General features: G+C 39.8%; 1 protein-coding gene, 1 long non-coding RNA gene and 1 pseudogene across 3 annotated transcripts; 2 read left to right on the forward strand and 1 right to left on the reverse strand.

Annotated features, from left to right (window-relative positions):
* Positions 1-604: 604 nt before the first annotated feature.
* On the reverse strand, positions 605-8,227 carry LOC148878987 (uncharacterized; annotated as a pseudogene). The gene is made up of 7 exons (XR_016104088.1): positions 7,544-8,227; positions 7,266-7,326; positions 3,980-4,266; positions 2,976-3,176; positions 1,276-1,404; positions 1,048-1,148; positions 605-953 (listed from the first exon to the last, which is right to left on the reverse strand). The product of XR_016104088.1 is annotated as an uncharacterized LOC148878987 (transcript).
* Positions 8,228-19,909: 11,682 nt separating this feature from the next.
* LOC148878988 (ethylene-responsive transcription factor 11-like) lies at positions 19,910-20,788 on the forward strand. The gene has a single exon (XM_088960347.1). The coding sequence runs from the start codon at positions 20,046-20,048 to the stop codon at positions 20,571-20,573; it is 528 nt and encodes a 175-aa protein (XP_088816473.1). The 5' UTR covers positions 19,910-20,045; the 3' UTR covers positions 20,574-20,788.
* Positions 20,789-24,269: 3,481 nt separating this feature from the next.
* Positions 24,270-25,704, forward strand: LOC148878989 (uncharacterized). The gene is made up of 2 exons (XR_016105418.1): positions 24,270-25,368; positions 25,501-25,704. It is a non-coding gene; the product is annotated as an uncharacterized LOC148878989 (long non-coding RNA).
* The last annotated feature ends 1,771 nt before the right edge of the window (positions 25,705-27,475 follow it).

Here is a 27,475-nt window from a genome sequence, read left to right on the forward strand (position 1 = left end):
GCTGGCACCAAACATTGGGCAATGGTCTTTTTATTATGTCATATACTATAAAATATTATATAATTTAATATTTTATACTTAAAGTCATAGGCCCAAAAGCTTGGCCACTCTGATGGTAATGCCTACCAATGACCTAGTAAACAGGTCCAACAGGTCAGTCAATAGTTCAACCGTCTGGGTAAATGGGTCATTAACCAAATCAACAGTTTTTTGCAATCTTGCAGGTTATATGTTAACCAGATGCAGAGTTATAACTGGATCATCAGGTCACCAGTCTGACTGGCAGAGCGAAAAAGGGTTGAAAACATTGGTCATGTGAATGAGAAAAATACTTTCTCTCGCTTAACTGCTTGTTTTTAATTCTCATTGAGTTCAGACTAATTTAGTAAGGGCCCGCATCTCTCATTTTGGGATTTGAAATCATAGCATTTCCCCTCCCCTGCTGCAAAACCAACACTGGAAAATGGCATTTGTAGAAATTCCCCCTTTCTCTTGTTCATTTTCAGCAACCGGCAGAACTTAAAAGTAATACTAGTAATGCTCAATTATGCAGGTTGGTGGTGACACTGCAATTCTAGCAAACTAAAGAGACCTGACTACAAAATTGATTCAACCTCGAGAAAACTTGTAATTCTCTCTTCAAAAACTAGAGTTTAGATCAATCCCATAAGAAGGATAAGGAGACATGTTAAAAGCAGAAATCAGAGACACCTCACATAGCAACTATATCCCTAACATGGTTTAGGGTGAAGATACCACCATTTATCACGTAGACTTGAGTATTTTATACATGCATATATTCTGAATAGCAAATAAAGAAGGTTTAGGAATGACATAGTAAGAGGAGAAACTCATGCAAAAGCAGTATATCCAGCACCCACATTAGCAGCAGATAACAGTGCTGCATGAGTCCCAGCTGTAGATACAGGATCTGGTCTTCTATCACCATCAACCTAAAACACAAGTAAACCAATTAGAATGTGTGGATATATTGATTTCCATTTTGGTTTTATTAGGGAAAAAACTAGGTACTTTTTCATATAAGACCTTGTCCCATTTTGAATTTTTATTAGGCCTGCTGTCCTTTGTCATGGCATCTGAAGCAGGTTGAAGTGAATGCAATCCACTAGAGGCAATAGTTGAAACACCTGCAAATGATGACAATTTGCCAAGGAGTGACTTGTGGCTCCATGGTTTCAAGAAATTACAATTGATAAACATCAAAAAGAGGAAAAAAGGACACTAACAAAAGGGGGATGGGGAGGGAGAGAGGACCTGGAATCATATTAACTTTTGGTGCTACAGAAACTGTTCCAGGTTGTGTACCTCCAGCAACAAATTCAATTTTTTGACTCCTCTTCCTTTCTTGCTCCTTCCTCTCCATTTCACATTTCATATCAGCTTCTGTTTATGAAAGACAAATATAAAGTCAAGTGGAACTCATTTTGTGAGATGTCTCATCAATAAGAATAAGCTCTATGCATAAGTTGATGCTAAATCATGTGAAATGCCACTTCGAATGGTTTCAGAGCATGAGGTTAAAGGCACCAAACCAAGCTCTCTAATTGTCCTTCCATTTTTTGGACTTCTGTTGGAACCTGATTGCAAAGATGGAATGTGATCGAGAAACACCCGAATACCAGGTCAATATGGTGCTCTAATCTCTAGCTGATAAAAGATGAATTATACAGGGTTAGGATACACAGTTACACTGGGACTGTATTAGCAAGAAGGGGCTAGAATGTGCAGAAACAACTGCCAATGGGTGAATAGTTTTCTGTCATTATTTTCCCTTTGTTGATTTCCCCCTTCCTTACTTTCTATTGCTTTGCTGGGTTACAGAGCCTCCATACCTCTTGATACTTTCGCTTTTCTTTTATAATTCAATTGACTTTACTATGAGAAGATATCCATTAAGCACAAGGGGCATTCTGTGCCTGAGGCAAGAGGCATGTGCCTTTTATCTCAAATTGAAATACATAAACATAACATGTAAAACATATTTAAAATGAAAATTCAAAAAAATCAAGCACAGCATATAAAACATATTCAAGCATGTAGAACTCTCAATCTCTTTATTTTCCCTCCAATTGCAATACTTCAAATAGCTAATATGATGTTAAACATTATGCATTCCTGATTTTACAAGCCACATTTGTACCAAACCCCATAGGCAAACCCAAACAGGTCCATATTAGGGTCTTACATTCTTATACCTATAAAAATAATTTTATAATTTTAATTGTCTTTTAAAAATATCTTTTATTAGGATGAATGAATGAACAATATTAGCAAAGATGGGGTTCTCTCCGCTCCAGTCCCAGCTGATAGGCATAAAAAAATAGAAAAACATGCAAATTTTCAAAAGGTGCGTGCCTAGGCTGAAGTGCAAGGCGCATACCTTTTGAAAGTGCTGCGCCTGCGACCTAGGTGAGGCACATACCCTAAAATGCACCTTGCCTATGCACCTAGGCATGCTTTTTAAATCACTGTATCCACTCTATTCTTTTCTAAATATGACAGGCCTATTTGTACACTTAGAAGAGAATCCCTAATATCAATAAAACTACTCCCAAAGACTAAAATAATCCCAGAAAAAGTCACACTTTAAACCCATGATATACCCATTCCATTCTATACTATTTATTGGGTTTTCTTAGATGTATCCAAAACTGTAAGGTTTCTTAAGAAATTTCAACTGCAGGGGATAATTGTAAAGCACCTACTTAGTGCTTCTACCCCCAGATCCTCACATATACCACTTTTTGATTTCATGGATATATTGACAACCTATTTAAGATGAAATCACTTGCCTTAATGAATTTAGTTTGAGAGCTTGCACTATTTGGTGACAATAACATGTTAACTTAAGTCAAAAGCCCACCTGAGAAATACTAAAGAAATGCATAAAAGATGTAGGATATGTCTGAAAAAATAAACATGAAAAGAAAAGTGTAGGAGAAATTGTTAATGACCTATTTCATCATAGTAGTCGCTTTTGTCATATCCATGAGGGTCAAACACATCTTTACTGAAGCAAGATCCTATCTGATCTATATCTTGATACCTCACTGCATGCAGCAAGAAGTCAGGATTACGATAGTCCTTCCTATTGCGAACTTCTGCATTGAAGCTTTTCCCATCTCTCTTATATCAAGGAATTGGTTTATTTTTTCCTGCAGCCAGTAAGAAGAAATACAGGGAGTTTTAAAAGATCAAAAAGCTAGAAAAATTACCCCTTGCATCTTGACTACCACTTTGAGAAGAAGAAGAAAAGTAAGATATTTGCCCTAACAAAAGATCCAACATAGCCACTCTCAGCCACAGTTTCAACAAGTTTTATTTTCTAATTACATCCTGGGAATTGCTAAAACCTAGATATTAAAATTGGCATGCCAAGGGAGTTGGGTATTAGCTTCAAAACCAATAAGTGACATGTTATATTCATATAGCAACTAATAAACCTTCACTATATTTTAACCATTAATGAATAACTTTGTATACTCATAATAAAGACCTTAATTTTGTGTTCCTATATGTTTTTGTAGACTTTGACATTAACAGACTCACATCAGGTAATCACAATAATCTAATATGGCAGCATAAATTCAAGAATGGTTTGAAATAAAAATGGTTATTTTGTGAAAAGAGCAGTCATTTAGGCATGCCTTTTTAGAAGAACATACTTAAAAGTGGAGCCTCCCCAAAACAACAACAAAAATGCATTACCTTAGGCCTTTTATTTTCTGAAAGAGCCTTCATTATGAATAAAGGGTACCCCCTGTTTATCTAAAACATGCACTCAAATCTCCAACCCTGTGAAAAATTAAGCTCCTCTCAAATATATATATATATATATATATATATATATATATATATATATATATATATATATATATATATATATAGTGTGGTTGATGCATCCAGTTACCAAAGCAAATGCTACTATGAAACATATTCATTGATAACAAAGACTGACTTGCAGCTCCTCAGAGCATTTGGATTTTGGAGGTGGTGGAAGAAACTTGTCCAACGGATCAACTTCTTTCTGTACTTCTACAGAAACCCTAACAGCTTCCTCAACCGATGCAGCTTCAATCTCCATTATAGTAGGATTCATTGTGCCACTATCATCTGACTGTAATGTTTCTGGCTGTTCTGATGTTTGGGGGAGAGCTGTTTGAATACCTGGTGTTAAAATTTGAACTGTTCCTGGAGGTGATTTGATTTGAATTGCTCCAGAAGGTGATTTTTCCTGGAAGCTACCTGTACATGCAAATAAAAATTGAAAATGAAAGAAAATAGGGAAAAAACAAGAGATCTCTAAATAAGTTCATTCAAAAGATTCATCTAGACATCAAAGGTTTCATAAACGTTGAAGTCACTTCCAAGAAGATGAACCAACGATTCATCATCGAAAATATGGGGGTAATAGTGTTAAACTTCAAAAACTATTGACCCCAAACTAATCATTTCTAGTACCTTGGATCAATCATCCATGATGAGGGAGAAAATAAAGAGGGTGTTGCCCAGAGGTGATTCAAACCAAAAGGAAATTTTATAAGACACTTATAAGACCGGCATTGCTATTTCAGACATAGTGCAATGTAGTGAAGAAACACTGTCTTCAAAAATTGAGTGTGGCTGAGATGAGGATGTTAAGATGGATGAGTGGGTGGCAAGACTAGAAAAGACAGAATCAGAAACAAATGCACCAGAGGATTTAGGAGTAGCTTCAATTAGTGACTAGATGAGGGAGAGTCAACTGAGATGGTTTATCCATGTGCACAAACACCAACGAAAGCACCAAATGAAGAGTGGCTTGGTGCAAGTACGAGATTAAACCCTCTTATGGCCATTTGTAGAACAATCTTGACTACATCAATATGTAGATATCCTTATTCTGGAACTTGGTGGTGTAAAGTTTGCTTCTTGAGTTCGGTCTTGCTGCAGCAACTATGCAGTCTATGAACTATGATACATCAGGGCAATCAAAACACAGCCATGTACCCATTTCTGAGAGAATATTAAGCTTCACATCATAAAAGCACAGAAATATTGGAAACTAACTAAATTAACCATAACTTCATCATTTAACTCAGTTCATATTTGTGAGAAACTGAGAATCTCTCTTTTATTTGTCTCTGAATGATGAGCTGCATCCAGTCTGCTTTTAACAGATGAAGATAACTTGCCTTTAAGACTTTAATACAGACTTTCTCTAAGGAAGAAATCAAATCTACTATTTTGGGGCTTGCTCTGACAAGGTCCCTGGTTCTGATGGGTTCACAGGTGCTCTCTTCCATTCATCTTCCTAGACAAGTAAATCACGTTTATTGAACTCATGTATACAATTACAGTAGAACTGTATAATTGTATACAATTATAGTAGAACTGTATAATTTAAGGAATGAATAATGTTTTGGGGGTGGTTCTAATGAGGCTACTCACTCTTTTAAGAAAAAAGAAAGGATAACTGAGATGGAAGGCTTTGAAGGTTGACCTTCCTAGGGCATAGGGCCTATGCCAAAGTAAGGCACAGTTTTATAAAAAATGACGGGGGTGGTTCAATGGGTTAACCTAGTTATGGATGATTACAACTTCAACCTATCAAGTTTTGTTTGATGGATACTCTCTTCCCACTTTTAGGCTCTTTGTGCATGCATGTATTGGGGGTGTTGAGACACAGACTTTCCTTATCTTCATTATCACCATCAATCAAGCCTTATCCCAACTATATGGGGTTGGCTACATGAATCCTATTTTGCCGGTCCATTCTGTTTAATGACAATCCTATTTTCCTTTGTTGAGGTGTTTGCAGCAACAATTAGAAAGTAATTGATGAACATTAAATCACTCCTGTAAGCAGTAGTAGGAATTGCTCTACCATTTCCCCATATTTCTATAAAGATTTGTAGTTTCCTCCCATTTTTCAAAGCATGGTGTGTAAAAATTAAAGACTTTGTCAAATGAAACAAACCAACTTTCCAAAACACCCTTGCTTTCGTTGGTACCAAAACCCCCTAAATTGGCCTCAAGGACTAATGTAAACAGGATATGGAGTGGCACCGTGTCCCTTTAGAAGTTCAGTTATTGTGCTTGGAGGATGTAATAGGGAGTGGTAGAGACATGGTTATCTCAGTACCTTACCAGTGAAAAAAGGGTTATGTCAGTATCTTCTGCTTTTCCTATTTAGTAATTATAAATTTCTCCTTCTAGCAAAAAGAAAAAGAAAACTAAGCTACAAAGGAAAAGAAAACCTACTCCTAGCTCATAATTTAATAAAACTTCTGTTATTAATCCAAAGAAAAGGGTGGGGTAACACAACACTTAAATTGAAAGGATATTGGAATTTGGGAATATAACAGAACAAGTCATCATAGGAAACAAGCTATGTGTCCAAATAGTTTTTAAGGCGCCAAGGCAAGGCTAGGCGACAGGCGGCGCCTTGTCGCCTAGTCGCCTAGGCGATTGATTTTTTTTAAGTAAAACAAAATATAGTTCCCTAAGTTCTATAACTATCTTTCCTTAATAATTATCCATAATTTTCATAAGAGAAGTATAAATTTCATGTTTTAAGTTTAGAAAATCAACATTTTATGAGAAGAAAAGGAACAAAGGAAAGAAAATTCAAAAAATATAGGGGCTGAACCCCTACTTTTATTATAGGAAAAGAAGAAAAAAAGGTGGAAGAAGAAGAAGAAGAAGATCTGTAGGAAGAAAATGTGTTGATTAGACAAAATTTTAAGTTCTTCCCTTGCTTATTGGTTTAGGTTCTGAATTCTTTGAGAATTCAATCAAGGATCAAAACTTCGATACAATACGCCCCGTATCAGGTGTATTGTATTGTATCTTTGGCGCCCCAATACACATGTTTACAGGTGTATTTAGTAACCCATTTTTTAAAAATTATATATGTAAATGAAATTAAAAATCAAAGAAATAAAAAATAGGGAGAGTATCGTTACAAGTGCTGATACAGAGGGGTATCGATACTTTGAACCATGGGTCCAATACAGCAGTTAGCAATGTTTGTGTTGATTAAACCCTAATAAATAAGAGAATAATAAAAGGAAATTAATACATAAACACATAAAATGAGTATTCTAATTTAATAATGCCTATTTTATAATTATAATGTCGAAAAAGTAAAAATATAAAAGCATTTTATAAGATAGTGCACAAAACTTGGCGACTGGGCGAGGCAAGACTCCAAGGGCGCCTTGTCACCTAGGCGTCGCCTTGACAACTATTTTGTTACATACCATTTACAGTTTGAAGCTCTAGCGCTAACGTGACACGACCAGAACTCACTATTTCTCCTTCCTGCAATTTGAAAACAAAGATGCAATGACAAATCTTTCCATCATATGAACATTAAAGAGAGACAAGATAAAATCTCGGGGACTAAGTTCACTGTTCACCAGCGCTACTCTACAAATTAAATTTCTCAACGATCTCTTTACCAATGATTCAGTTCTCAATTAAACAAATAATCAAGTTAAAAGTTATCTGTGGTTATAAATGTTGAGGAACCAAATACCTCAGCTTCGGGAGACATAGTGGTTTCGTCTTGGGCGTAATCGACGATTGCCAAAGACCCTTTTTTATTCCCTGACCATCCGAGAGATTGGCATGCTGTGGAGGTGGAACCTGATGCAACGATGAGGGTGGAAGTGACGTTTGGGGCTGCTGCGGCGTCCATGCTGCAGCCCTATCGCTTTGGGGGGTCGAATTATCGTTGGGAAGGGAAGCTTCATACTGAGGAGTAGCAGCGGCTTCAGGGGCAGATGCAGAAACAACCGCGTCTTCTTTGTTTTCTACATCTTCTCCTTATTCTTCTTCGTCGAGATCCTCCATGTCCTCATCTTCGTCATTGTACATGGACAATAGAGCGATACCTTCGGACGCCTTCTTCTTGGAAGCCATGGAAACAAGAAGGAAACTTTGGAGTTGTCCTCTGCTAACGCTTGTCTGAGAAGACGAAGGTTGAAGATGGAAAGAAGCGCCCTGAAACGGCCGTTCGATGACGACACGATGGAAGGGAAAACGAGAAAACTCGCTTTCCTTCTTTTTCCGGGCTTGGGCCTGAGTTTTGTGTTCAGGCCCGGCCCGGAAAGGTATTACCGTATTAGGGAGACGCTCCCCAAATGGTTGAAATTCTTCCTGCTCAGCTTGGCAAACATATTTGCATTTGCACTCTTCCCATACTGAGCCTTGGGACTTCATTAGAAGTGTTGGTTTACGCATATTTATTGTGAGGTGACAAGTGACGAGCACAAATAAAGATGCAACTTATCTATCAAAAAAGAGAGAGATGCAACTTGAGTAAGCCCAACTTGAGCCCATCCAACCTGCACCGAATGGGCCTGGGTCAGCAAATTTAGCCTTAATCTAAACTTAGGTTGGACTTAGAACTGAGGCCTTAAAGAGAGAGAGAGGGTGAGAGGGGGAATTAGGAATGGCAAGTCCCCTAACATATAAGTGGGCATTATTCTCGTGTTAGTGATACCCAAAAAGGCAATAATGCCCAAAATGGCAATAGGTGACAATGTTTTAATTGTCACCTATTAGGGACATTTTTGTCTTCTTGCACATTTGTACAGCCACATGGTTCTCGGCTTTTTTTTTTTCAGGCAGCTGAAACCGATATTGAGACCTTCCCTCACTTTTCAAATTGGACTAAAACTTATTCTTTTAAAATTATATATTTATATCTAACAAAATCCTCAAAAAGTCTATTTTACCCTGGTTAATTCTTTAAATTTTCAAAACAGTGGAATCCAATATCATGATTGTTGACTCCTTTGAGACTTGACTGTCTGAAACTAAAGACCTTATTGACATGTTTGTTCCCATTGTTACCACGTCTTTCTACGATGAACTCAAGCATGCCACCAATGGTTGTGATATTAAGACTCTATTTTGATTTGGAAAGAGTATAAATACAAATATGTAGAGCGTAAAATCTTGTAATTTGTATTATTTTGTATGTATTTATATTGTATATATTTATATTTGTACTCTTTCTAAATTGAGCCTAAACCTTTAATGACAACCAACTCTCTCCAAATTGTCGTCTCAGTAAACAATGAAGAGAGGTTATAATGACGTAGTTTGTATTTGGGACTTTGGTATCGCTAAGAAAATCCTATAGCATGCGTTGTGTTTGGTATTGTTGTCATGAATAATCTTCTGTCATTATCTTTATGGGAAGTGGTATAAGGGTGTATGGGGCGGAGGCTAGTCAAGACTCTCCCTGTTTTTGATTGGTATGCCCCTTATGGGTATGGAAGATCTTAGGTTGAGTCATGGTTTTCAAAATTGGATCGTATTGGACGGTTGGACTGGAAAAACTGAAACCGGTCAGGTGATCGGTTTTTGTTTTTCTCCAAAACTGAATTTTCTTCAAAAATCATTGGTTTTGATTAGCAAGCCGCTGACTCAAGTGGCTAACTGTTTGAATCATTCGGATGGTTTTTACCATTTTTTTTTATCATAATGGGCCAATCGTTCGATTCGAATGATTGGACCGTTCAACCCGAGAACTGGACCCCTGACCAATTCGTTATTCGGTCGGTTTTAAAAACCTTTGGGTTGAGCCATTGAAGAGAATCTCCATTAAATAATATATATGGAAATCTCTAACATACTACTTCCATGTGTCTTAATTAAAAAAAAAAAATTAAACGAGGGGCAAATTATTTACTTCTACCAAGAGAAAGCTCCAGGAGGTTGGTTTTTATAGCATGTGAAGAAGTAGTAAAATAGTAAAGGGAAAAAATGGGTTTCAAAAAATTTTAACCAATGCATATCCTCATGTTCATAAGGGATCGAGGGGAGGTTTTTGTTTGATGACATCGCATTATAGGGGATGTTAGTCCAATTTAAAAAGAAAAGGGATGTTTCAGTATTTAAGAGAAACTTCATAGGCGGTTTAAATCTTTTACTCAAATAAATAAGGTTCCGTGGGCGTTTGTGGATAGGGTGTTTATTTGTACGTTTTCATTTTAAACATTTATTTATACTTTTTCACTTTTAATATTTTTGTTTTTGTTGTTTGGTTGAATTTTACTTTAAACGTTTTTACTCTCTACCTCATATTAATACTCATTAAAGTGTGTCACATCAGCAATTGGTCTCAAGAAATGTTGAGACATTGGGGGAAACAAGAATTTGATATTTTCCCAAATACCATATGCACAAAAATCAAAGCATTTCAGTTTTCTACCATTTATTTAATAAACGATGAAACCAAATAATTGTTTCATTTTGCTTCATCTATTATAAACGCCAACGCCTATGTGGCACTAACGCCAGTGGAAACAAACATCCCCAACATATATATATATATATATATATATATATATATATATATATATATATATATATAGATAGGCGGTGTGAAAATGCAAACATCACATGAATTATGATGAAGGAGAATTTGGCCTGACCTCATGACAGGGAGACACGTGGAAGTGACCCCGCATAAGCAACAACTCAACATGATCAGATCGGCACGTGGATGTGACTCAACATGAGTGACAACTCAACATAAATTAGCTCGCTACAAAGCGAGCTCGGGTAAGCTGGTACCCCGAACTATAAGTCACTTCGAGCTAAGATCGTCTTGGTACCAGATTGGGACAAAATGAAACCAAGTTCGTTACAGATCGTACTTGGACTGATGGATCACCTCGGTTCAAGGGCACTTCGGCATTCGTGTCAGGGCATACCTAAGGAGCACAAGCTCGAGGAGTTCGCTACCAGTCAGCTCACCATCAAACAACCCGATATCCTACAGGCGAATCGCCTATCGTTCAGACCTCCGAAATGGCAACCTCGAGGAGCACACCACAATACTTTGTATCCTACCCGGTCGTGCCTCATAACGGTCACTTTACTTCACCAACTCCTCGGTTCTGATAGAAATGGACAATATTACCATTTGACGGCGTGTGACAGTATTACTGTTTGATAGAATGGGACAGTATTACCGTTTGACGGCATTTCGTTCACATAACACGCAAGCAAGTCCCATCATAGTTGGGATCCGGTAACTATTCCACCAACCCACATGGACCCCAGTATATAAAGACTCCGCCCCCCCCCCCCAGGGGCGAGGTATGTTTGATTATTATTGTTGTGTGTGTAATCTTCATTCTCTAGCTCTCTCATTGTTATCGTCTTCAAGCTCTCTATTATCACTGTGCTCTAATTTAGCCATCGGAGTATCCTCACCGGGTGAGCCACCCCGGGATCTCTGACTCATTTCTTTCAGGAATCTAGTTCTCATCGTTGCTGGCAGCCATATCATATCCAGCAGGGAGCAACCAGATTACGCCACATCAATTGGTGTCGTCTGAAGACAAGCTTATGCAGGCCGGCTTGAGTCCTGGTAGGTCGCCTTGAGTTTTTTGTTTTTTTAAGGTTCTGATGAGTTCGTGGCTAATCTTACTTTTCATTTTTGCAGCTACCATGCCGGTCAAAGCAGAAAGCCTTATGAGGAGCTCCCAGAAGGGAAGGAAGAGGACTTCGAAGAGACCGCGCCAGGAGGTCGATCTCTCTCCTGAAGTTGTAATCGTGGAGCCAGTCTGCACCTTGCCTCCCCAGGAAGAGGACCGATTTGCTGCCCCCAAGGCGGTCATGGACGAGGTTCATCACGAGGGAGCTCGCCCCTAGGAGCCAGAAAGTTCATCTACGCCCATGGGAGCGGATATTGCACCAGAGGGTTATCTTCTGATCGTGAAAGAGAGCATCATGGACCACGTGCAGGCCATGCACAAGAACCTATAGGTCGCTTGGCGTCTGCGCGTGAACTGCATGCGATCCATCTAATAGAGCACCTAGACTTTGAGCCAAATCCACTTGGCGTATCGTGAACTCCCCGAACAAGGTCAAGACCCCTAACTCGAGGAGTGGGAGCAATTGATGAAGAAAAATTTGGCCCGACCTCATGATAGGGAGACACGTGGAAGTGACCCCGCATAAGCGACAACTTGACGTGATCAGATTGGCACGTGGACGTGACTCAATACGAGTGACAACTCAGCATAAATCAGTTCGCTACAAAGCGAGCTCGGGTAAGCTAGTACCCCGAACTAAAGTCACTTCGAGCTAAGAATGTCTCGGTACCAGATCGCGACACAACAAAACCAAGTTCGTTACAGATCATACCCGGACCGATGGATCACCTCGGTCCAAGTGCACTTCGGCCTTCGTGTCAGGGTAGGCCTAAGGAGCACAAGCTCGAGGAGCTCGCTACTAGTCAGCTCGCCATCAAACAACCCGATATCCTATAGGTGACTTGTCTACCGTTCAGACCTCCGAAATGGCAACCTCGAGGAGCACACCATAATACTCTGTATCCTACTAGGCCGTACCTCGTAACGGTCACATTAGTTCACCAACTCCCCGGTTCTAATAGGAAGGGACAATATTACCGTTTGACGGCATGTGATAGTATTACCGTTTGACAGAATGGGACAATATTACCATTTGACGGCGTTTCGCCCACCTAACACGCAAGCAAGTCCTATCATAGTTTGGATCCGGTAACTATTCCACCAACCCGCATGGACCCCAGTATATAAAGACTCCGCCTCCCAGGGGCGAGGGACATTCGATTATTATTGTTGTGTGTGTAATCTTCACTCTATAGCTCTCTCACTGTTATCATCTTCAAGCTCTCTATTATCACTGTGCTCTAACTTAGCCATCAGAGTATCCTCGCTAGGTGGGCCACCCCGGGATCTCTGACTCATTTCTTTTAGGAACCCAGTTCTCATCATTGCTGGCAACCAGATCATATCCAGTAGGGAGCAGCCGGATTGTGCCACATCAAATTAAATATAGGCAGTATTTGGAACAGTGGGTGTTTATTAAATAAACACTGCCACATAGGCACCACTTCAGCATTTCCCCATTATGTGGATCCGTACACATAGAGAATTGCAAAAGCATGCCTTAATTTATGTGCACACCTACCATTGGGGAAAACTTCATTGTTTTGCTAATGTGGTGCCTAATGGTTCCTAAGTGTTAATAAGCGGGTCTATTATTACTTTTCTTGGTTTTGCAAACAAATCAAGTACAAAATGTTATGAATAAACGCCCACAGTTTCAAATACATACATAAAAAGGGTGGAAAATATTTTCGATGTGTAGATGAATGCCTATTCTCGTAGGGTGTTTGCACATTTTTTTTCTTTCAAGAAACCCGGGCTCATTAAAAGGTTGCATAAATAATTTTTTGTTTATATTTCACATGCAATTCAATACTAACAAACTATTTTTTTCCTAAGGTTGTGTTTGGTTGTAGTGCAAACTTCTTTGCTCTGATGCAAAACTATGGCAATATAAATGTTTTGGGTGTAAATTTTGATTTATTTTTGTTTCAAATTTCACCTTAGTTTGTTTGGTTGCAGTACAAATGAAGTAAAACAAAACCTAAAGAAGAATAAAGTAAAATCCAAAACAAAATTAAACCGAAATTTGCATTTTTTTTTTCAGTTGCACTCCCACCTAAAGATGAACCGCTAACCTTGAAACTGGCACGCGACCACCGGAAAGCGGGAATTCAGATTAAGACAAAGTGAATGGGTCCCCAAGGCCCTTATTTAAGTATTTATAGTCTCTATAGTTGATCACGAACGACTTAGATCAACTTGATCCAATGACTCCCATTAGAGTGGTCACATGACTCTCGAGGTCGAAATTGGTTGAACGTGCATTTTGACACCTACGGAATTTATAATTCTGAGTGATGTCTACGCGTCCTCGATGCGCGATTTGGCTTTATGGTTGAGTTGGTTGGGTCATTACGGTCTAATCTCTAGACCGGACCTTGACCAAGACGAAGACCGAGCCAAATTTTCCCAGGCTTGTCATGAACTCCCGCACCATGTCAGGACTCCTGGCACGGGGAGTGGGGGGCAATTGATGATGGGTAATTTGGCCTGACCTATTAACACTCGGACACATGGAAGCAACCTGCTGATTGGACGATGACTCGACATTTCCCGCCATCTCAATAAGCTAGGTTAGTTTTGGTACCAAACATGTTAGATCTTTAAGACTATTTCTTTCATAAATTCTTTTATTAAACGTGAAAAAAAAATATTAACCCTCAACCAAGGTCTTAAAAATCGATCTGAAAATGAAACCGTTTTGGTCATCAATTACTAGGTCGATAGTTCAACCATACAATTTGAATGCACAGTCCATTCCAACTAAAAAAATAAAAAATTAAAAAACAACAAGAAATAGTTGAATGGATCAACAATTCAATTGTCGAGACCAATATATCACTGACTAATTCAATGGTTTTTGGTCAAGGACAAAGTTTGGGGTAAAACAAACAGATTGTTTGGATGGTTCCAATGCCAAACAGTCCTATCATCCAAGTCAGTGGCAAATTGAAAACAATGACCTCATCTTTCTCCTCCAAATCCCTTTTCCATTGCCATTCATACCACTTGTTCTACCTCTTTGGTCATCTTATGATGATTTTTTAAGTTAAGTTCTTGCTCCCTTTTTCATTACCAAATCAAATCCTTGTAACTACAACATGCGAATATCAAACCCTTTATCCCCAATGCACCATAGGTCAAGTACCATATGCTTATGCAAAATCTTTTGTTTTGTTCATCTCCAAAAATACCAAGAGGAAAATTTGATGTCTCTATCTCCTCTCCCTACTATTGAATGGTGTTTTGACTTAGGTTTAGATATTTAGTAATACCATCTTTGAAACCATTGAGCTATTACTGTTCTTCTTTGCCATTTGTTTCCATTGAGCTGTTAATCCTTGTAGCTATAAAGATACCAAGCCAGAACAGTGTTATTAGTGCTATTTTCCACCATATGCTAGACCATCTACTTAGTATGTGCAAATATAAATCGTTTTTCTAGAAATGTAAGAACTAGGGGGTGTAAACGGATCGAATTCAAATCAGAATAAAAAATTTTGATATTCGAATTCGATTTGATATATGATGGATATTGAAAATCAATATTCGAATTCGAGTCCGATTAAATATTCGAATATTCAATTCCATTTGAATTCAACTAATTAATTATTTTAGGTAATTAATAAATATATAAAATAAATATTTTATCTATATAAATTATATAAAGATATAAATTATTTATATAATTTAATTAATATATAAAATATTTAAAAATTTTATATATTATATATAAGAATGAAGTAACCGATTAGTTGAATTCGGATATTTATCGAATCGAATCAGGTCATATCCGAATTCAAATTCGATTAACTATTCAATATAAATAGAATATCCGAATTCAAATCCGATTAACTATTCAATATAAATAGAATATCCGAATTTGATGGTTAAATATTCAAATTATCCAATTTAATTATGTTGTATTTTGAATTTAAATTCAGATTTTCAAATACCGTTGACATCTTTAGTACGAACAACTTATGAATAGCATATACGATCTCAATTTCCATTATCACGAAACCATTCTTATATTGTCTTCAAAGCCCCTTACAAATGTACATTGAGAATATATTTATATGAATAAAAAAATATAAATATAGAAATAGTCACAATGCATGGCTATAAAAAATATTAATATGTAATTTTAATTTAATAAAATTTATCATTTTGCCATATTGATATGAGTTCGGTTTCAGTCAGGGCAGATTTTGTTGGAACAGTCTTTACCGCCTTGGTTTAAGAATATTTTCATACTTAAATGTTTTATTCCATAGGGAGATATTCCGAAATCCGAATATAAGGTTGAAAAAGGCTGTTAGACGGTGTGGGCATGGATTTGCCCTGATTGAAACCGGTATGCAAACAGTGAAACAGCACATCCAGACCATAAAAGCATTTTCCCTTCCCGCCGACGCACGCGATTTCACGTCCTCGAATCCCGCCAGCTCTGTGCACGTGTTGGCCCGGGTGCCCAACTCAGTGGGTTGGGCAGCCTCCCCAGCGAGTTTGTTTGCGCCAGTTCCTTCATTTACGCCCTTGAACTCTGCTCCAGCTGTTTCTGTCACGTGCCACGCATTACGGCGCATCGTCCACGAGAACCCAGCCGACTCTTCTATCTCCTTTCCTCTCGTGATTCCCGCTTCTCTTCTACACTTATTTCGCTTCAGGACGAAGTTGGAACGTTGGACAAACTCAAGTTACCAAAATAACCCGTGGCCCCACTGCTCTATCAGCGACATTTAAATGGTATAGGTGAGGGTGTTTCAGTAATTGAGAAACTGTTCTTTATCTTCTCAACGTGTCTAGAGTACAGACGAGGAGGAGTATGGCTGGTGTCAGCGTCCGGGTTGAGAGGACGAGTCTGCAGGCAGCAGCACCAGCAGCTCCAAAGGAAGGGGGCCCGGACAGGTGTCAGTAACGGAGACAGTTAGGGACCACCATTTCCAACGCCGAATTGTATGCATGACCCCTGCTTGTACTACTGGATACATGTTTGATGTCTCTCATTCAAACTCACCCCTCCCTCAACAAAGAAAGGGAAATATATCCTCCCATGATTCCCATCTTATCTGCACCATAACATCATCATCATCATCATGCATGATGACATGGAACCATGCGGTGATCTGCCGGCGCCGTCGAATCCAGATTAAAGAATAAAACTTGATCTGACGATATTAACTAAAATATTATTTTAATTGAACAAAAATAATAAACAATTGAAGAGGCGGACAAGCCGGCATTTATTATGTAAAGATCAGTTTTCTAAATTGGAATTTATATTATTTTATTATTAATTAATTAAAAGTACAAAGAGCTAAAACGTGTCGAAGACTCGCAGTAAAAAAAGTTTTTCGTTTTACTGTGATCCTCCGGGTCCACCGACCAGATTGCAAGATTATCTCGCGGCTTTTATTTATCGCGAGATTTTGTATTGGTTGTGCAACAGAAGAGAGTGTATCGGGGATTCGTAAAATTACAATAATAGCCCTAGGATTTCGTTGTTCAACACTTCCACTAGGGGACGTATTGAAGCTACGGCAACCTCATTATTCAGCTAGAGTGCGAATAGGGAGTCAATGTGGACCATCGACCTCGAAATTGGTGCCATCTTCAGCAGCATGGTTGAACGGAACAGTTTACGAAACGGGACGTTGTAGGGCCTATGGCCTACCAAGTTGCTAGTGAACGGTTTGGAGTATTATAGGTAGTGGTGGTCCAGAGCAGTCAGCTCTAGTGGCGTGTGGCCCAACTTACCACGTGGCGATTTCAAAATCATTTTCATATGGACTTATGAGATGAGAAACAGATGATAGCTTTTCGCCGTAATGAGAAATGCCAAACTTATGAAAGAAAGTAAAATGGTGCACACATCTTCCTTCGGGCAATTTGAATAAGCGTGCATGAATTGACAATAAACATGTAAACATGTTCACGGATATATGAAATCTTTTGAAACTAAATCAGACCGGATGTTTGAATCATTTAGTCCATTTAACCATCTAACTAAGGATGTCATCAGGTCTGTGGGGCATCGAACCCAACCCAACCCGTCCCATGTACAGAACACCTACATTAAGCCAAAAATATTATAGCCAGGTTCAGCTGTAAATCCAATTAAGGCTGATATAATTAGTGTGGCTGTGTGGGTTTATCACTTTAACCTAACCACTGACATCCTTAAATCTAACAACAAAAAAAAAAAATCGTTTTCTATTCACGTATTGGTTTTCATCTATCTTTGGTTCTTGGTTCTGTTTGTTTGCAGCATGAATCCAAATTGACTACAAATTTTATACCTTATTCAGGATTTCAGATGCACATCTGTATATTTGTAATTATGAATTGCATTCCTAATTAATGAAAAATTGGACTTTTTTTTCTTGTCTCATTTGTATTCATTGATAAAGCAGTTTTTCATCACGAAAATCAATGCAAATTAAATTTTCACCACTTTCCTTTTACCCTAATTCTCTCTTATAGAGTGGGGAGTCTGGGGACCACATTATCTGAGATCTGACTTACGGTTTCAATATTCTCAAATGAACAACCTTCTTCCTATCTTTATTCTCTTTCATATGGAGAGGGCATTTATCATTTTACTTCCCGTTTTACACATCATAGGCAAATAAAACAAAGTAAAACTTGAAGCAAAAGTAAACGTGAACTTAGGTTCAACCCATTTTGCAGACCTATGCATTTACACCAATATAAATGAGATTTGCATGACAACAGTTAAAAAAAGGCTTAGGTTCTATTAATTTGTTCGTAGTGCAAGTTTGAATCAGATATAAATATTACACTTAATTCAGTTTTGCATCTTTGAAATCATGATTTGCACTCTTGCTTAATTCAAAATCTGTATTTATTGTTTCATTTGCATCCATTGGTAATACAAATCTTGCATTCCAAAAATTGATGAAAAACTTGCATCACCTTCCTTCTAACTCAATTCTCTTGTATAAAATGAGGACTACATCATTTTGCTTCCTACTTTTGTTATTCTTTTCCAAATGGTGGGGACTACACCATTCTACTTCCTGTTTTACTTCTCAAAAACAAATATGACAAAACCAAAACTAAAGCAAAAATAGTGAATCAGAATATCTATTTACACTTCCATGCATTTACACGAGTGCAATTGAAGTTTACATTGCAGACAAATTGAGTCTTAGGCTGTATTTGGTTGCAGTGCAATTTTATTTACATTAGTACAAATGAAAAAAATGCAAATACTTATTTAATTTTATTTTGGGTTTTGCTTTATTCTTCTCCATGTCTTAATTTATTTCATTTGTATTGCAATCAAACAAAATAAGTTAACATTCGAAACAAAAATAGGTCAAGAATCCTTTGCACTACTATAATTTCACATCAGTGCAAATTTATTTACATTGCAACCAAAGACAGCTTTAGTAAAATAATTGTAGTGGTGGTTCCTTCCTGTTCTCTCCTCAAGCAAGTAGGACCATTTTTAATTCTCACGTATCATGATTACCTCTTTCTATTTTATAGTTAGATGTAGGGTGGCAACTTCTGATCCAATTCACTTGACACACTCAAACCCACTCACCCCACTTATAATCCATCCAAACCCAGCCGATTCACCCACTTGTATCTCACCCAAACCCACCCATTTTAATGTGGATCAAGTAAAATGGATATAACATGATCTAAAACACATCTACTTGTGACACAGCCAAAAGAGAATAGATTATTTCACATTTTAAATTAGTTAAAAAAAAAATTGACACCAAAAGAAAGAGTATGTAGAAACAACATGGTTGAAACAGTGAAGTATATTGTGATAAATCGTTGTAAAAAAAGCATTTAAATTGAAAAAAAATTATAGGTTATGAAAGTACCCATAACATAATTTATATCAATCTCACAAAATTAAGGAGAAAACCGTTTGTCGTCACCCTAGGGAAATTGGGCCTAATATAGCTTTTGGTAGGAGTCAATAACATAGGTGATAGGACATAGATGGAACTAGGTTAGCATTCCTTGAAGGAAGCAAACCAGTAATCACGGCCACCTCAAGGACCCAGAGGTCTCCTATGTGGGACTCGGGGACCGCCACGAGACGAGCCCATCCCTCAGTCTCAGATATCTCGTGCCCGCAGCCGCAGGGGTTATGATGTCATTTCATCCAACACTACCATTGAACAAATAAAAAAAGAGAAGAAAAACCAAGACCGGGATCGCCGGTTCGCCCCGAGAAATCCACGAGAAAACGGGGATGTAGATGCTCAAGCGTCAAGCCGCATGCGAAATCCATCCCTGATTTAATGCAGCCCCTATGCATGCACGCATTCCCTTATTGCCATGCGACGGTTAAAAAATAAAAATTCAAAAAAATTTATAAAACCCAAAATAACAAGAAATCCCTGTCGGCCTTAACAAAGACCATCTAACCCGCTATAAATATCCCCTACTTGCCTCCTTTTCCACACCCTCCATCCGGCTCGGCTCTCTCCATTCTCTTTCACTCTTTTCCCTCTCGCTATCTCTCAACTTCTTCGAGGGTGTAGTTTTTCCCTTTCAGGCAAACCTCGTTTTCTTAGGCGGAGAATGGCGGTGGATACTCTGCACCTGCGTAAGGAGGGCGTCGCCGGCGTTCAGAAGGAACCCGTGGCAGTTGTGCCGGTTAAGGAGACTCATTTCAGAGGCGTGCGTAAGCGTCCGTGGGGAAGGTTCGCTGCGGAGATACGCGATCCGTGGAAGAAGACTAGGAAATGGCTGGGAACCTTCGACACCGCGGAGGAGGCGGCCAGAGCTTATGACGAGGCCGCCAGGAATCTCCGAGGGCCGAAGGCTAAGACTAACTTTGGCTGCGGAGGTGTCGCCACCTCTGCTGCTTCTTCCACTACGTTCCAGAAGCATCTTCAGCAGTGGCGGAGTGCCTATGTCTCCTCCGGTGAACGGAATGTGTTTCATCAGGCCGGAGGTTCGGCGGGGATGCCGTCGGTTTCGGAATTTCCCGGTTATAAGTTTGAGGCTGTGGAGGTGTTGATGAGGAGCGAACAGGAAAAGAAGGCAATAAAAGGGGAGAAGAAGCCTTTGTCCTTCGATCTCAACCTTCCACCCCCTCTCTTCTGATCTGACGGCTTGAATTGTCTGTGGAGAGATTTTAACGTGTTACCGCCGGGAAAGGTCTCATTGTCGTCGAAGATTCCGGCACCGTCTTTTTTACAGCTTTTGACCTTTGTTGTTTCATCTTTCGCCCTCCGGGATTTGGATCTAATTTCCTTTTTATGTACAGATGAAGGAATCTTGATATGCGATCAGAGGAAGCAAGAAAAATTTTAACCGAAGATCTTTGCGTTTGTAGTTGTGCATTTCTGCTACTTGTTACTTTCTAACGTCTCTAACCACACTCGATCGATGTTCTCTGACTCGTTTGTCCACGAAAGTCATGTACAGTGGCGTCTAATTGTAGTAGTACCTTCACTGATGGTTGGTCTGAACGATCCCTCGTCGGTTCGGTCATTGGACGAGTCGAAATAGCTTCTTTTCTTTAGAATATTAGCATGCTTTATCAAGATCTCAAAGCATCAATTTTAATTTCGTTCAATATTAAGAGTACTAATTGCTCATGAAAGAAACTGTCTCAAGAGCAGTCTTTAATTCTTAAATCTGAATGTTTGGTTCAAATGACAGTAATAGCCCCGAGATTTTCGAGAATGACAGAAAATGCCAAACTTATCCGAGGCAGGAGGGAGGGGGAGGCAGGCAGGCAACCCAGTGCCTAAAAAGAAAAGCCGAGCGGCAAAAGCGCCGTACGCGGACGGAAAAATAGAAAGGGTGGGGCAGCAGAAAGATTAGAGGGGAATTGGAATCTGCTCCTTATAAGGCGCGCCTCACACCAACCGCACAGCCACATCAGGGAGCATCTCTCATAAATAATAAATTCAGGGACGGAAGATTCCGATGTGCGGCCAGGACATGTGAGGTCTGCGTGAGGCGCGCACTGTGATTGCAGATCCGGGTGAAAGCGGGGCCCACAGTTGGTGAGAGAAAGAACCAAACGTGGCGGCATAAAGTGGCAGAAGGAATCGAGGAGGTGAGTTTCTGACATGCGGCGCCCACCAGCCGTAGGGTTTCGGCCATTTGCTTTACCGGCGCATTTGGGTCCCACCTCCAAGACCACACGGTCAAAGCCGATGCTCCGCTCCTTTTTGTGTTTACCCTTTGACTGTAACGTCTTACTTACTCCCCCGCCTCCGCCCTCTCTCTCTCTCTCTCTCTCTCTCTCTCTCTCTCTCTCTCTCTCTCTCTCTCTGCTGATGTCTCCCTACTTACCCTTCTCAATTTTTACACGACGCGAAGACGCAAGCCAGATACGATGGACACGTGTGTGAGCTCAGGGGATGGCGTGGGATGTGGCATGGCGGGAAGTTCTTCTCGGGTCGGTTTCAGATACAATCCGGTTGCCCAGAGACACTGTTAAATGGGTCCTAATATGGAGAGGAAAGAAAAATCAAGTCGAAATGATGAAAAGTATTTGTGTATTTTTGCCGCATTCATTTGGAGGGTGGAAAACAAGTTCAATTACAACTTTTAGAAAGCTCCGAATATAATGCAGAGATCACATGGCTAGCTGGCTGTTCTGCGGTCAGACCCTTAGGTTAGGTGGGCCGGACTAACATCTAGATACTAGTTCGTGGGCCTTAAGACGCAGGCTGAATTGTTGGTTTTTGCATCTATCCACAGGGTAAAAGAAAGCTACTTTCATTTTTGTGAGTCCAAACGAAGAACGGAAAAGCGAAGCGGCCCAAACGATCTCCTGCCGGCTGCCGCAAATATGACAAGGATCCTCTGACTGATTTTGGTACGACAGGACCGAATCAACAAGAGAGAGAGAGATAAGCTATGGTGGGGTTGCATACATGAATCCAGTCCAATTGCCCAATCCATCACGCTAACCCCACTTTGTTTATATTTGCTTATAGATTGTGTTGAAGGTCCCACAGAAACTATCCACCGCTGGATTGGTGTTCGGTCTACCCAAACCGAGCCAAACCAAACCAGCAGCGCCTTCACCTTGGGTCGGTTTGGAGTCCGAGGGATAATGAAGGGGATACTCTACAGCTGGAACCCTGAACTGCTGAACAGCACAAGCATACTCAAGTTATTTTTATCTGAGGCAAATTATGAGCTGTGTGCGAGCTAGCGGCCTTCCGACGACGGTAGGTACGCCTTCTGTTCTACATCAGAGGTCGTCGTCGTCGTCGTCATCCTCCTCCTCGGTCTTTTCACTCGCAAATCTCAAAGATCATCCAATGGTTTAGATGCTGCCCAGTAAATGTAAAAAAATAAGTGTTGGGTCCCACAAGAGCCAACGCAGTCTGATAGAATAATAGCAACCGTTGAATGGTAGTGTGATTGTACAGATTGTGGATCAGGGGATATGCACGTGTATGAGCTCGGTTGCAGGGACCACGGACCTGCTGGGTCCGGACTCCATTGTGTGTGTTGTAGTTGCAGGGAGGGTACGTGCAGTGAGTCTTTTATAAACTAAAAAAATTAAAAGAAAGGGAAAATATTTTGACAAGAAATTTCCACCCAAGGACATAGCGAGAAAATTACTCGTCGGAAAATTGCCGACAACGGAGTATGTGGGAATCCTGATTGGTTGGCGGTCACGCCCCATTGAAGTTGACGTGGTGAGTGGCCTCGGGAGTCGGAACAAACACTCTCCTCCTCCTCTCTCTAATCTTTTAATAATATACTACAAGCGTACAATAGCAGATGCGGTCAGTTTTTGTAGTAGATCTGTAGATGAGATCATGCGATGGTAAGCCACGTTGAATCTGCACGTGTAAAGTATAAGTAAGAGAGCGCCTTCTTTATTTCTTTTTCTTTACTTTCGGCCGTCCGACTATTCTCTTTGATCTCTCATCTCATCTCGTTTTCCGTCTGTGAGCACTTGCACAGTTGCACTGCCCAACCATCACTTTCTGTGGGTCCAGTCACTCACGTGCGATCACTGTCTCGTCTCGTGTATGCACATTGCGCACCCTCGTCAGTAATCCCCACAGCGAATAAATGCATGGATGGAATGGAAACGGAATGGGTGGAGGATTCAGGATGGTATGTGGATGGGGATGTAAATATGTGATGTGATGTGATGTCATGATCGCCTCCTCATGGACATCTATACTACCCATATGTAGTTATGCACGGGGCGAAGATCGGCGAGAGCTTGATTCCTGAGAGAGGGAAAGAGAAAACGAAATTCCAACTCCGTTCTTTTGATCTGATGCAACAAAGGGAGAGAGAAAATATCCAACGGTTCAGATCGTTCAGAGTGTCGATAGTACCAAACTGGTGTATTTATGGAATTGGTGCAACATATTAGTAAATGTTTTTGGTTGATTCTGGCCATAAAAAGCTAGACATGACTTGATTTTCCTTGTCAGAAATCAAAAGTCAGAAATGGCATTGAAATGTTGTTTGCTCCATAAGAGTCCGAGTTCAGTCGAGTTGGATCGGCTCTGCCCCAACAAAGTATGATAGTCGAGTTGGTCCTCGTTCCTCAACCACTCTCCGGATCAAAACCTTGGGCTTTCTCCCGTTTCGAGCTCTTGTTGGTGGTACAGGCCCATACAGTAGAAACATCTAACTTATCTAATATCCAGGCTGAGATGAGCCCGGCACCAACTAGATTAAATGTGTACTTTGGCCAATGACAGTGTTGGGTTGTCAATTGGCTTCTGTTGGAAGTGTCGTGGCCTGTAAGGTACCTTTATATGTAGGAAACACTGATGTATTATGTGTTTATCTATAATTCATTGTAGAACCCGTTATATACGTTTGTATGATTAACGGGCCCAAAAAGAGGAAGACAGCGTCACCATGTTATTAATAGAGTTAAAATCACCCCCCCTCCTAATGATACTAGAAAAGACCCCCTATACTTTATTTTGTGACAAAGATATCCCTCTATTATGATCGTAAGATAAAGATCTTATTCTGTTAGCCTTCCATCCAAAAACACCGTTGTTCTACCCTTATAAATACTGTTCATCTTTCCGACCTTTTTCACATTTCTTTCTGCTCTCTCTCTCTCCCTTGATATCGCTTTTCATCCTTGTCTGCCAACCGATGGAGGTATCAGGCCCTCGAGATCATAATATAACGATCAGTATCGACTGGTGATGAAAATCTCCCCCTTTCGCTTTTTCGATGAGGGACCGTCTACGGTGGTGAAATGAAGCAACTCAAATGGACAAAAGGGAGATCCAGAGCGACGAATTTGCTAAAGAAGGAACGAACAAATAGTGGCCATTGCTACGCAGGGAGCTGGAGCTCTGAAAGGGCCATCAACAAGTTGTTGTCGGAACAACGGAACAATGCTCCGAGAGAAAGAAGAGATGAAGGGTTAGAAATAGTGGAAGAAGAGTAGTCCAAGGAAAAATGAAAACAGAGACTATTGAGGTGGGGGCCATGGAATGGAAGAATAAAGTGGAGAGTCGGTGCAACGCAAGCTTCGTATTTCCCCCCTCCCTCATCCCATCCCCCCTTTTTAAGATGGTTATCTGAAATCTCCCACACTTTGTTATTAGACACGTTGAATGAATTTTTCTTCTTTTTGTCTTTTCCTTTGTAAATATATAAGAATTAAGGAGTAGAAGATTGACAAGACATGTAACGGTGTCACTTTTATTCATCTTCAATCCGAGGGCTGTACTTCCTTGCACCGTTCAAGTAGCGTAAAGAGGTTGAGGGAGAAGATTGCCAAGACTCAGAGGGCGTTCGAGGTCGAGGTTAACACCCTGGGCAAGACTTGTCACCCCGATCTCTTGGCACTGAGGGCATATATATTATTTGGGACCTAAGCTTCTCGTCTTTGATTTCATGTCTAAAGGGAGTCTTGCTGCCTTCCTCCATGGTAAGGTGATTCAAATCACTGTTGATGGTTCGCTTCCCAACTGAAAGGGGGAGGGGAAGGTTATCTTTGACTCTCTACAAGAGATTACATATCTAGTCGATACTGATCGTTATATTATGATGTTTGTTGCAGCTCGACAGCTTGATACCCCGACCGATTGGCAGAGAAGGATGAAAAGAGAGATCGGGAGAGAGAGAGCAGAGAGAGGGAAAAAGAGAAACAAAGGTGTGGGAAGATGAACAGTATGTATAAGAGGAATATGGGGATAAAAAAATATTGTAACGGAGTTTTTAAACAGAAGGCTAATGGAAGGGGTTCTTGGTCTTACGATCATTATACAAGGGGCCTTTGTCGCAAAACAAACTGGTGACCGAACTGGTCAGGGTCTGGTTACCGGTTCGAACGGTTAGGCCGTTCGACTTGAACGACTGACCCGTTCTAACAAAAAAATAAAAATATAAAAAAATTGAAAAATGGTTAAAACTATTCAAACGATTAGTTGATCGATTTAGCACACCAAAATTAACAGTTTTAGGGAAAAAAAACGATTTTTAGAAAAATACAACAGATCAGATGACCGATTCTTAATTTTTTTTTATCTAACCATCCGGTCCGATCTGATTTTGAAAACCATAATTGTAGGGGTCAATCTTGTAGGACGCTGAGTTATTGTCAACGGGCCAGCCTGTGGGGTTAGAGTCGCATTATAGGACAAAAGAATGTATATTTTATAAGGTCCCATTGTGGTTGGTCCCGATGATAATACTAATGTAATAACTTCTCACAAATTATTACATGTATTGGGCTGTATATTTGATATTCTTGAACCGCTTGAGAGACCACACAGGGACCGGAGGCCGGGATGAAACTTTTTGGCTGTTTGGGAAAAACAATATTGGATATCTGGGGCTGGGAGCTTCCTCCCCAATCCCCATCAGACATTACTCTCTTAAGTGACTTATTTGTCCTTTTCACCAAAAGAAAGATTGGATGCAAAAATGCTTTTGCAAATCTCCCAAACAGCTTTAAATTTTTATTCCTAAGGTTGTGTTTGGAAACAACGCAAATAAGTGTGAATATAAATATGTAGAGTGCAAAACAGTTCATATAGATTATAAAATTGGATTAGTTTTGCAGTGATAAATTTACCTTCTTATCAAACAGGCTTTTAGCTGTAATGAAAGCAAACATGAATTTTAATAAAGCATATGTTCTTTTTTTTTTTAATCAATGCATAAATGTAATGTTGCCAATGTTACGAGCCTACTATAAATGTGGATAACATGCAAGCCTTGCATGGGCCCACGAACATTCTAACGACTCAAAGGGAAGGCCAGTCAAAGCTGTTAGGCCCATTGTTATCTTTTTTATGTTAACTTTCAAATTGTAGATGCCTAAGGTGACTTTCTCGCCATTATCTCTTGTTTGTTAGTAGGAGCTAGTTTTTCTATGTGGAGAAGTTTTTAGTTGTGGGGGTGTAACTCGTTAAATACCCTTATTTTCTTTGAATGAATATCATAATTATCCAACTTTTAATTTATCTTAATTTGAGAGGTTTTTTTGAGTTGCCTCGAACTAACCCATAAAATATTGGTTATCTTCTTGCCAAGATAGGGAAGACGAATCGAGAGCATCCTCTTGTAGACTCTCCAGTAACCTATTCCGGACAGTCTGCTCTCCTACAGAGACCAGTCACATGTTCAGTTACAATGGCTCGTAACAAGGTGGTATCAGAGCCGACGATGGATCCTAATCATGAGCGACGCCTCTCACAGATTGAAGGTGAGATGGGGTCCCTGATGGCTACTCAAGAACGGATGGTGGAGGAGGTACGGGGAATGTTTGCTTCAATCGCCACAAGATTTGACAAGCTTGAGAACTCAAAGGCGCCAGAAGTTGGTGAGGCTTCCAATTCTCCATGCCGATCTGTTACTGATAGGCATAATGGAGTGGGGGTTAACCCCGCCCCTCTTGCTTGAAATTTGAAGCTTGAATTCCCAAGGTTCAATGGTAGTGAAGACCCAACTAGTTGGCTTTGTAGGGCTGAACAAATCTTCTTATGGGAGAGGGTACCCGAAGTGGAGAAGGTACTTACTGCATCAGTTCA

The sequence above is a fragment of the Nelumbo lutea genome, chromosome 1 (assembly GCF_056320005.1).
Source record: "Nelumbo lutea isolate HS-2025 chromosome 1, American lotus-T2T, whole genome shotgun sequence".
In the NCBI taxonomy this organism is placed as follows: Eukaryota; Viridiplantae; Streptophyta; class Magnoliopsida; order Proteales; family Nelumbonaceae; genus Nelumbo; species Nelumbo lutea.